Source organism: Xiphophorus maculatus, chromosome 24 (genome assembly GCF_002775205.1).
Source record: "Xiphophorus maculatus strain JP 163 A chromosome 24, X_maculatus-5.0-male, whole genome shotgun sequence".
Classification (NCBI taxonomy): Eukaryota; Metazoa; Chordata; class Actinopteri; order Cyprinodontiformes; family Poeciliidae; genus Xiphophorus; species Xiphophorus maculatus.
The window spans coordinates 1,269,479-1,281,362 of NC_036466.1; the positions used below are offsets into that span (position 1 = coordinate 1,269,479).

Consider the following 11,884-nt stretch of genomic DNA (forward strand, 5'->3'; position numbering starts at 1 on the left):
AGTGACTGAGCTGGGTTGCGTCGCCCGTGGTGACGAATAGAAATGCATTTTTAAAGCCGGCATTTTATTTTTATTTTTCCCCGTTGTCTCTTCCGTTTGTCCGACACCGTGTTTGTGTTTCTCTGTGTGTCGCGATCTGTGCTTGTTGCCGCGACACGAGGCTGTGTGCTCCAGAGCTCTGGGTGTGTGTATGTGTGCATGTGTGTATCTGCGTGTGTGTGTGTGTGTGGCCGTGTGCGTTCGGGCTGGCTGTGTGTCTGTGCAGAGTGAGAAGCTGTGTTTAAATAGCGCTGTTTGCTTGAATATGAGTTGTTTTTGCTGCGTTTTATTGTAAAGTTATTATGGACACTGAGTTGCGACACGTGCTATACGCTATTTTATGGTCGGGGTTCGTCTTAACGGGGACAGTAGAACGATGGCGAAAACGTGGTCGTTTAGTTTAAAAAATAAATAAATAAATAAATAAAAATAGGAGTTAAATACATAAAACTGGTACCAGAAAACTAAATTATTGGTTGTGGTTTGATTTTAACATAACTTTGAGATGTCTCTTTGAAACGTGCACGGGGAATTAAAAGGTTCCTGACGATTGGAGTTTAAAATTAATTAAATGGACACATGAAAATATGTTAATAAAACATTGGACAATTCCTGAAGCTTCAGTAAATTTCATATAAACTTCAGTAAAATTGATATAAATTACAGTAAAATTTGATAGAATAATGACCACAGACTGACACTTGGGGACTGATGAAATTCTGACTGACTATAAAACCTGGCCAGATGTGTGGGTTTTGTGTTTTCTGTAACATGTTTTGTGTTTTTGTATTGTGTTGCAATTCATTTTGGTGTGAAAGTGTGTGTGATTGGAGATAAAATATCACTGGGTATTTCTTGTCTTATACATACAGAGAAATTTTTAGTGTTGTTTTATGGTGCAAAATTTCCAGTTTTTACGAACATCCTCTGTGTTAAATTGGACTAAATTATTAAAATTAAGTAATAACAGCAGTAAGTGTGACCTGCAGTGTAAAGTTTGGAAGGTGATTAAAGGATAGAATCTTGATAAAATAAATCATCTGAACAAATTGAAAATAAATTATGGGTTCTACGGTTAAATAAATGAATAAATAAATAAAGAAAGAAAGAATAAGCCAAGAAAATTAGGTCACAGAGGATTCTAGAAATGCTGTCTTGGCAAATTAATAGTTAAATACATAAATATGGTGAATGGATAAATAGATAAATACATAACTGATTAGGTACAGCAATGAAATAAATTAAATAAAAATTTATATAGACTTGAGAACTAAATAGTGGATATAATGTTAATTATTCCTTCTAAGGCTGTGAAGGTAGTAGGAAAATGGAATAACATACAATGAGTTACAATAGGACCTTTTTAAATGGGTGGAGGATACTGAAAAAACGAAGATTTTTGGGAAACAGGCTCTAACTCTAAGAGGAATTGCTCAGATAACAAACTATAGCATGCAACCGATTTTAGATAGTTTCACAATCAGTCTTTTTAAAACTGACCAAAACTTTAAGATAGATAAAATATTGTTAAAAATAAATACATAGAACAAAACAAGACAAAGCGACGAGTATGTTTATTTAGATATGAGAATAATGTAGCCCAAAGAGGAGTTTCAACCCCCACTTACAGACATTCAGCACGGGAGAACAAGCAACAGCGGTGCTGTAACTTCTACCCCCACTAGATTCAACTAATTAACATGTGAAGCCTCTTTGTATACCACTAATTTTAAATGCGAAGCAACCTCTGCTCACAGCAGCTCAGCAGAAAAGAACCAGCAGCTGTGAGGCAAATCATTTTCTCTCCCATCGTTTACAGTACCTCCTGACAAAATATCTGCATGTAAGTTACAATTTTAGTAGTGGAACGACAAAAGGTTTTTTAAGTTCATTTTTTTTTAAAGTAGAAGGAACTAAAACATATCTGATGATTCAAGTGCCAAAGCCTAATAAAGAATTAGGAGTTCCTCCTGAAATCCCTATCGGCTCTCTTCCTGCCATAAAATCAGCCCCTCCAAGAGGTGAGGGAGGGGTTTTATGGTGGGGTTATAGATTTGCTTTGTGCTCTGGCAGAAGAGGTTGCTCGGATAAGTGTAGTGACTTTAAAAATACAACTTGTAAAATTTAAAAATACAAAAGGATTTAATTTTTCTTTTTTTCCTAAGGAACATAGAGATTGGCTGTTTAAATTTTAGGGTATTGTTTCACATTATAGATTATAGGAAGGAGTAGAGAGTCTTTTCTCATCACATAAGACAGGATTTTTGATGCAGTTTGGTTTCCTAGCTTTAGTGAAACATTTTCTCTTTAAAGTAGATAGTTTAAACAAGCAAATACATAGTGAGTAAGGAATAATGTGGAAAATGTTAAATATAAGTTTTTAGCATCAAAACACTGAGTCGACTGTCACACGCTGACACTCTTGGTAATGATTTTCTGGTTTCCTTTCATATTACTTTATATAGTGAGTAGTGAGTAGTTTAGATTTTTATCTTTAAATTTGTTTTCATTAGTCTGACTCTTTAGTTGGCTATTTGTTGTGCACTCATTTAGTTAACTTTAAGTGTCAGTTCTTCTATATTTTGTTAAATATCACGAATTCATTTTTGAGTTACCAGTTTCCTCTTATTTTGTTCCGAAAGGGGGAGGGGGAAATTTGATCTTTAGTTTACTTTCTTTTCATTTGTAGATTTAGTGATATACTGACCAGTATTTTAGGATTTTGTGTTTAATTACCCCTTAGTGTGTTAATGGTCTGATCAGCCGTTATCTAAGTTCCCCTCATGTCTTGTTAGGTCAGTTTGTGCTTACGTCGTTCTGTTACTACCTGTGTTGTTTTTTGTTATGTTGATTTCAGTAGGGGCCCAATTTATTATTTTTGGATTTTCTTTGTTAACTGTGTTTGAATTTTTTTTTTCTTCAACGTCTCTCTGGCTCGTTTATGCAAAACCTTCGCAGAGTCTTAATTGGTACACGTGCTTTGTCAAACACTGCTGAAAATTTTTGAGAAGTTTCTACAACGAATTATTTGATAATCATGAGAGTAAAATTGAATACTGAGTTTTAAAACTGTAATGTGAAATGTTTTTTTGAAAATAGTAATCTTGAAGGTTTAAAGCATGCTATAATAAATTGTTCTGTTTGTTTTGACAGTTTGCCTGTTAGGACGGGGCAGTATTGGGTAGAATTTCTCAGTAAAATAATGACCCTGTTTCATCAACATCGTTACTTAACATATTAGGTAATGATGATACATTTGCCAGTAATGTATCATACAGAGGGAGAATATGTTATGGGTTATTTTTATATTACTTAATTAGATTACTGAAACACTTATTACTTAAACAAAACTTTTGAAGAATATGTCTGATATGTGCTTATTTTGAATGGATTTGAGTTGTTCTCCATTAAAAGATGTTCTGATAATGGGCTAACATATTTTGAGAAAATAGATAAATTTATAGTGATAATGAAGCATATTTTGGTTAATTGACTTGGGAAAATAATTATAGAAATTAGAAATATTATTGTGTCAGCCATTTTCAGAGCATTGATTTAATGGAGCATGAATGTTTTAAGAAACGTTTTGAAGAATCTGTTCTTGATTAAAGTTATCACTAATCAGTAAAAGTACACAGGCGGGAGTATAATGATTTTTCTAAACTTGATTTTTGTTTTGATTTACATCCATTTAAAACGATTTTGAATAAAACTTTAAATTCGACGACAAGTAAAAGCCTAGGTAAAATTGGTATATTTTGAATATGTCTGGATTTGTTACATTATAATTTCTCCAGGTCTAACTCTTTTGAATTTTGTTTAAGGAACGCATGTAAAATCATTTAGACAAATAAACAGTAGGATCTAGTTTGTTCTATGAAAGTAATTTAAACTGGACTGTTTAATTCACATTGTTATTCATTTTGGTGGTAAATGTAAGCTTTACAACTACATTTTTAGGTTTTTGTGTTTGTTTTGTTTCGTTTGTTTGATCCTATTTTTACAAGATTGCTTTAAGAAAAGATCTGCATTTGCTTAACATTCTGGGAAAACGTTACTTTGGAAACATGTCTTTTGAAGCAAATGATTACAGGGTTTTGGTATTTTTCATCGGTTGGAGCTATAGTATATAATAATAGCAACGTAAATTGAAGGGATCACATCCACCATTTGATGAGCAGAACTGGACAAACTAGGAGATAAGGTTTCAAGTGATGTGTTGCTCATGGTTTTACACACAGACTGCCCTGGAGTTCCGAGCTCCAGGTGGGTCTCTGGACTCTGTCACACAAGCTGTCGTTAAAGGAGGAGTGCGGCTGCTTGGAGGAGCGGTTTCACACTTTTTCGACGATAGCAGCCACAGAGTCACGAGCGGTGGAGGATTCACTCAGACACGGAGTGACTTGAAGATGTTTGTGTTGAATACACAAAATGAATGATGCTTTTGGAAAATCTGATCTCTGTTTGTCGTTTCAGTTTGCAGCCGTTTTCCTGGTGCCCTGTGGATGTGATCTCATTCAAAATCTGCGTTCTTTGATAAAAAGGATTAAAATGATTTCCCCGGATGGAAAATAACAAGACAAATTTATTTTTAGGTGAAACCATCATTTGATTATGCTGACGGTAATGAAGGTGATATTAAAGAATGTTGTAATTGTGTTTCTGATGCTAATGAAATTCATGTTGAAAACAAAATGTCTGTTTAATAACCTGTGACAGGTCGTTTCACGAGATTTAGTTTCCGCACGAGGAGATTTCACTGTCTCCTTGAGAACTCGCTGTTTAAATTGGCATAATAATCCAATTTTCAGTGAGCAACGGACGCTCAGGTGGAAACCTGAGGTTTCCGACCGACGAAGATCAGGCTGCAAGAGGATCATCGTTAACTTTTTATTGCGTGTTTTTTCGTTCGTTGTGAACTCTGGAAAGGACTTTCGTTTCGTTTTTGCGCGCATTTTTTGAACAATTCCTGACGAAGACTTCATATTTTTTGAGAGACTGTCGATGGACATTTAAAAAAAAAACAAAAAAAAAACAGAAAAGACGTGCAGCAGATTGTAATTTTGTGTGTTTCTTGTTTCGACGGTTTGTAATTTTGTGATGAATGTTGTCTTTGAAGTTGCAGAGCATTTCTTACTAATTTTTCTATGTATGTCCCTGTTTTGTTTTTTTCATTTTATACTTTGTGTTTTGGTTGTATTGTGATAATTTTGTTTTATGATTTTACATTTTTAAGGATAAGTCTTTCTACACCTTGGGTTTTGTTTCAAAGGGGGATTGTATGTAATTAGGGTACGTCACTCTTTTGTCTTTTTATTTTTTGTTTTTTCGTTTTTTAATACATAGTTTTGGTTCTGTATTAGAAGGCTTACTCAATTTTTATTGAGGTCTTTTGATTAAGACCTCAAAAGGGGGATTGTAAAGGAAAATGATTATTTGTTGGCGTTTAATACAGCTAATATACGACACGTGTAAAGGTATAGCCAACACTTTTATTTGGAACGGTTTTCTGTTGAGCATGTGGGAACTGGGAATGGCAGACAGGCAGGCAGGGCCCTTTTTTCCTCCCCCTTTTGACAGACACAGCAATAAAATTTACAATTCCGATAGAGCAGAAGAGACTTCTTGGCGCCAGGGATCTTCCGTATCAGGCAGAGATGACCACGGGGTAGTCCGCCCTTTGCTTAGATAAAAAACAGACACCTTTGCTATAAATCAGGAAGTCCCAACTTTCTTTGGGGGCCTGAGGGAGTTCTAATTGGTCGAAGAGCAGAACGCCTTCTTTGCATATATTAAATAGGGAAACACCCTTTTGGTTTATAGTTTCAGGTCAGCACCGGAGAGTAGAGAGTTTTTTCATCTTTTCTCCACGTGGGCGCCTTTGTCTGTCTCTGTGTTCGTTTGTCTTCCCTTGTGTGTTTTTATTTTCATGAGAAAATGCATATCTCTGTATCTCTGCAGCTTTGTTGTCGATTGCTCTGTATGAATTAAACTCTGTGATCTGTGACGTCATTCTGTTTCGCCGTACTTTTGCAGCCGTGATGACATCCGCTCGCGACCCGGCTAACAGGAGGAAAAGGAGAGCCATGCTTTTTCCAAAATTTAAGCTAACATAATAACTTTTCTCCTTAACACAACCCTAGCATAAATGTATGAAAATACAATGTTAAAAATAAATTAAACAACACCTTATATTGTTAAATAACTGATTTTATGTATTCAAGTTTTAAATATTACATTTGAGTTTGCATGGATGTAAAATTACTGAGCAGTTTAAAAATATGCTCAGTAATTTTAAGCTGCTCAGCTAAACTTCACTCTTTAGCTTGTTAGCTTGTCGATGTTTCAGTTTTATTCGCTGGGAAAATTAATAATCAGCTTGAGGTGACTCTGCTGCACTCTAGTGGCGAGAAGCCGTAATGTTGGCTGGTAACAATCGGAAGGCATTATGGGAGATGTAGTTTGTAGTCAATTCGTGCTCAAAACCTATTTTAAGTCAATCAATGGGGCTGTAAAACGGTGGTGGGGGGAGAGGGCCACATAAAATGACGTAGCGGGCCACATGTGGCCCGCGGGCCTTGAGTTTGACACATGTGTCCTAAAGTAAAGTAATGTATTTTGTATGCTTAGTTACAGTTTATTTGCTTAAATTTGCTTTAATTTTTTTCTTCCTGTCTGGTTAACAGCAGAACAACTTGTTTAAATCATCATATTGTGAAATAATCTTCTCCTTTACCCATTTAGATTATAAAGATTTTTTTATCTCCGAGAAAATAGGTTTAACCATGAAATGCATTTTTCCTTCTTTTAGGAACATTTACCTTAACTTCATGTTTCAAAGGAACATTAAAGGAGTGTAAGATTCATTTAACAGCCCTTTGAGTCACTGCTAAGCACAATAAGCACATTTGCTCTGTCAAAGTATGTCCTTGTTTTCTTTAAATACATAAATACATTTCCTTTAAGTCTTTATTTCTGTTTTCTATATAATCAATTTTTTTGTACGCTCTAATCAGAGAGCCTCTGGACAGGTCTTTAAAAAACTGCATCTGAAAGGAAAATAATTAGAAGAAAAAAACACAAAGAGTGATGAATTTGGATAGACGCGTCACACCTTTACTGAGGCGCAGACTTTGTCACGTGACTCGTGACACACCTGTCTGTTTCCGCGCAGCTCGAAATGAACGAGCAGAACAGGAAATATGAAATATGAAGACTGGCTAATGACAGTTTAAAATGTTTCCTCGTGTTATAACCAGCTGCTTTTTAATCACCACCATCCTTCAAACCGGTGAGAACTGATTTGTTTCAACAGACCGAAACGGATAAGCTAATTTTTCCCACGGTTTTAGTTTTCTTTCGTTTTCGTCATTTATTTTATTTTATTTTTTATAGTGGATGGATTTGATCTAAAACATGGTTTCAGGAGTTTTATTGAGAGGCTACAACACAATAATTTGATGTTTTCTTAATATTTTTAGGAGACAGTTGACCCTACAGGGAAGGGCATTTATAATTCCTCGTTTAAAAACTAACGCGAGATTTTGCCAAACGTAGATAGCGAGAATTGCGCTACTTGACAACAGAATGTAATTAATTAATGTACAATTTATAATAATAATAATCCATCTGTTAGGGTGCATTTTATGGTTTAATTTGAAATAGCATAGCATTAAGTCCGAAAAGTGTAAGGAATATATAGATATAGATATAGATATATTAGATTTCTTCAAGATCACAAGACTTGGTAGTTTTGATCGATGTTGCTATGTTAATAATATGAATAATATAATCTAAGGTTCCCACACTTTTGAGGTATAGTAATCTGATTATGACGTTAGCCCATTTTATTCAGAAACTTTGAGAGGAACTAGAAAGAACAGATAATTATATAAAACTTTATTCCTTTCAGGTCAGTTTGCTCTAATAGAAACAAAGGAGACTGTTTGGGCAGCAGTGGGAGACCAGGCCTCTCTGAGCTGTCGGCTCACTGAGGATAAAGATGTCCTCCAGATCACCTGGCAGAAAGTTCATCCTGTTGGAGAGAAGAACCTCGCCACTTACACCAAGAAGTTTGGTTCTAGAGTGAGTTCTGGTCTGGAGGAGAAGATGGATTTTCAGTATGAATCTCTGCAGAGCTGCTCCATGGTGATCAGGAAGGTGACGGAGCAGGATGAAGGCTGCTACCGATGTTTGTTTAACACCTATCCTAAAGGAGCGTTGATAGGCTGGACCTGCTTAAAACTCTGTGGTGAGTGAAGAGCAGCAGAACATCTGCAGATGGTTAACTCTGGTTGATGTTTTAAAATTTCTTTATATTTATCATATCTGTTCTTTCTGTAGAGCAGCAGAACATCTGCAGATGGTTAACTCTTCTCTGTATGATGTAACATTTGTCATGTCTGTTCTCTCCACAGAGCTGCATGGACCCTTCATTGATGTCAGCAGGTCAAACTCTCCTCCAGGGTCGGTTGTGACCTGTTCAGCCACAGGTCGACCTGTTCCCATGGTAACACTGACTGTTCTCCATCAGAACCTCAGCTTCTCCCACTACAACACCAGCAGAGTGAGCAACACCAACGGTACCATCACCTTCACCACTACAGCTCTGCTCTCAGCTCTCAATACCACACAGGTTGGATGTTCAGTATCAGTGCAAACTGCTGCTCTCAGAGAGCTGCTGGTCATCGTTCCTGGACTCACAGAGACGTCTGGAGATGGTGAGGAATTTTTTTGAAGACTCATTTATAGACTGATGGTCTGTTTGTGATTCTGATCCATGAGGTTTTCTCAGCAGGTTTGGATGTAGAACCTGGTTCAAGTTCCATTATTGTTGGTAAGTTCAGGCTGAGGTTTCAGTTCTTACATTTCTGTTGTTGAATTGATCCCATCAACATGTGTTCCTGTTTCCCCAAAGGATTGTCTGTGGTGGCTACGTTGTTGTTTGTGGTCTGTGTTTCTGCTCTCATCTCTCTGCTGCTCAGAAAATGGGCAGAGAAAAGGTACTTCTGTTACACAATATCTGGACGGTTGCATCACTTCAGTAAATGTTTCAATCAACTGATTAATATATGTATGATGAAAATATCTTTGTATCACACAGGGAGAAAGAAAATGCATTGGATTATTTGGCGTAAGATCATTTTTATTGTTATTCCTCTTTAACACCAATATTTATTCTGCTTTCTCAATGTCACAAAAGTTGGTATGAACCAAGTGGTGCCACGATAGAGTGGACGACAAAGTGGTGGCCAAAAAATAGCTGAATTTAACAGCTGTTTGTGCATGTGTGAAATATATGATCAATAACAAAGGCACTATAATGAATAGGCGCCCCTCTGCTCCTTCTCCTGCTGTCGCTCCACATGCACTAATGGCCTCGACAGACAGGAAGCGACGAACGATAGCGACAATTTTAACCCCCCAAAAAGAGACTCGATAGCAGCGTTGGCAACAAAATTTTAACATTTTTCCGGTTTCTTTATGTCACAAACCCGGGTGTATACTAAGATATCCAAATGTCCTGTATTAACCTCATTTAAGTGTCCCTTGTGTTACCCAGTTTGTAAACACTAAGTGACTCTCCTCTCCTTACTTAACATGACCTAGAAAAGGAATTTATGTTGAAGGAAAATCACGGCACAAATGTGCTTCTGAGTTTTCTCAGAAGTATTCCAATTAGAGTCATGGCTAACTAGAACAACAATCTATTTTATAAACATAAAGAGAAATCTGCAAAGAAAAATAGACTATATCTACAATAGAACATTAGTGCTGTTGTGACATATTGAACATGTCATGTTTTTTTATTCCATGTGCTTTGATTGTCTTAAACCTACTTTGCAGAAAAGACTTTAGCAGCTGCAAGGATACAGAAGAGATGAATGATGCTACAGGACAGACAAGGACCAACATCAGGTTGGTATGATGTTAAGTGGAAGTAGGAGTAACCGTGTAATCGCAACTGAATATATTTTGTATCACACAGGGAAAGTGAAGATGCATCAGATATGGACTCTCTGTAAGGCTTTTATTGTTATTCCTCATTTACACCAGTCTTTATTCTGGTATCTCTTGTTTGCAACATTTTAAAAGATGAACCTACTTCTACATTTACTACTATCTCCCTTTTCTTTGAATTTCAAACACTGCAGATTTATGTAACCTTTAATTTTAGAACATTTAATCTGTTATGTCTTCTCATCTGATGTGTTCAGATTTAACTCACTTTGCTTCAAATGCATGAAAACAAATGGAAAAAGAAACAAACAATAACACAAAATAATACATTCTCTGTTGTTGTTTTCAGTGTTGTGGAATCTTTTGTGATTCCCATGAAAGTGACACAGAACGCACGTCCTTCATCATGCCTAACACATCGCTGCAACAAAGACCAGCCGTCATCAGAAGAACCAAGAGAAAAATCTGACTTTGAAAATGTTAACCATGAAAAAACTAACTGAGCCACTAGTTAGTGGTGGAAGAGATGAAACAGCCACACCTGAGGTCAAAGGCTGTGGGAAAAGAACTTATTGTGAAGTTTGGCTCCTTGTTAAGATGTTTCCAGGACGTCCTGGAGGGACGACGTTTCTCTGACGGTCTGAGAATTTGGGATTCCTCCAAAGGAGCGATGCCTCCATGACACGACCCTGGACTAATAGGAAGATGATGGATGATTTAAAAGACATTAATAATTTCAACACAAGGTAGATTTTTTTTATTAGTTAAATCACATATTTCAATATTTCATTTAAAATAAAAACAAATTCCTTTATGGAGAATTTTCTTTGCTTTAATTTCCCCTTTGTATTCTCAAACAATTTTCATTTATAGTTGTATTGTTTCATAGCCATAAATAAAGTGTTTCATATCAATATATCATAGAATTGCATTTCAGTTTCTTTTCATTAGTAAGTAGTTATTCTGCTGAATTATGGTAATAAAAAAATGTGGGTGAGGCCTTGAAGAAGTGATTTATTAATGTCAGCAAACATTTTCTGATTGCAGGTTATGAATAAATGCTCAGTAGATGCTCAGCTGTTTTGAAACATTTGCTTTAAAATCTGAAAAATGTGGATATGAAACAAACATGTTAACGTACAAAATAGTGCAAGGCAGAAATCAACACCTGGGACAAAAACACATTAACCTGGTCACCATATTACAATATAACATCTTATGTATGTCATGATGTTCTCTTTAAAATTTCATAATGTACTCAATTTTTCTACTTTCTAATATTTTTAGAACTTCAGGGTTTGCTGTCATTGTTTTCTACCAAACTGAAAATGATTGAAAGATCAGCCAAAGTAAAAAAAAAAAACCCTCTAAAATATATTCTGAAAAACGGGCAAGCTGTAAAAGAGAAAATTGAAAGTTTGCAATAAAGTCAGACTCACTGGTACAAAACATGAATCCATAAAAGTTCATTTCAACACTGTGAGCTTTTGTCTTAAAATAAATCGTTGGATGTTAAAGTTTTGAAGCCACAGAGTGATGAAGGAGACTGAACCTTGTGAACGACACGGTTGGTTGAAACATTTTAATACACTTTTCATTTCTCCCCTTCATTTAACCGGGTCAAAAGTACAGTTTTGTTATTAGTAGACAGGAATCTGGTTCTCATGTTGTAACTTTCACTCAGATGTATTTGTGTGTTAAGGAGCTAAAAGCAATTCTAGACAAGTTCTCAAATACAGAACAGGGAAAGAAAATGTGCTTTTGAAGCTCATCACTTACATCTTTTTGTTTGCAGAGAGCATTTTCAGTGTTAAGACGCATTCGGTTTGAAAGAGATGCTTTGATGCGACTGAAAAACTGAACAAATGCTTTCCAGGATGTATTT

At 35.9% G+C, this 11,884-nt stretch overlaps 1 protein-coding gene across 2 annotated transcripts; it reads left to right on the plus strand.

Moving 5' to 3' along the window:
* Positions 1-7,196: 7,196 nt before the first annotated feature.
* LOC102229455 (OX-2 membrane glycoprotein-like) lies at positions 7,197-11,366 on the plus strand. 2 transcript variants are annotated; one of them, XM_023329251.1, is made up of 9 exons: positions 7,197-7,330; positions 7,952-8,290; positions 8,457-8,759; positions 8,834-8,875; positions 8,957-9,041; positions 9,143-9,172; positions 9,886-9,957; positions 10,028-10,060; positions 10,349-11,366. In XM_023329251.1, the coding sequence occupies exons 1-9, from the start codon at positions 7,276-7,278 to the stop codon at positions 10,500-10,502; spliced, it is 1,113 nt and encodes a 370-aa protein (XP_023185019.1). In that variant the 5' UTR covers positions 7,197-7,275; the 3' UTR covers positions 10,503-11,366. The 2 variants fall into 2 exon arrangements, with proteins under 2 accessions (XP_023185019.1, XP_023185020.1); XM_023329252.1 differs by having other exon boundaries at positions 8,837-8,875.
* The last annotated feature ends 518 nt before the right edge of the window (positions 11,367-11,884 follow it).

Bases quoted from the DNA above. Each gene is read 5' to 3' on its own strand.
- LOC102229455 (XM_023329251.1), top strand. From the start codon at position 7,276: ATGTTTCCTCGTGTTATAACCAGCTGCTTTTTAATCACCACCATCCTT. The intron at 9,958-10,027 runs GTTGGTATGATG...TGTATCACACAG, and splicing joins CAGACAAGGACCAACATCAG to GGAAAGTGAAGATGCATCAG. The intron at 10,061-10,348 runs GTAAGGCTTTTA...TGTTGTTTTCAG, and splicing joins GCATCAGATATGGACTCTCT to TGTTGTGGAATCTTTTGTGA.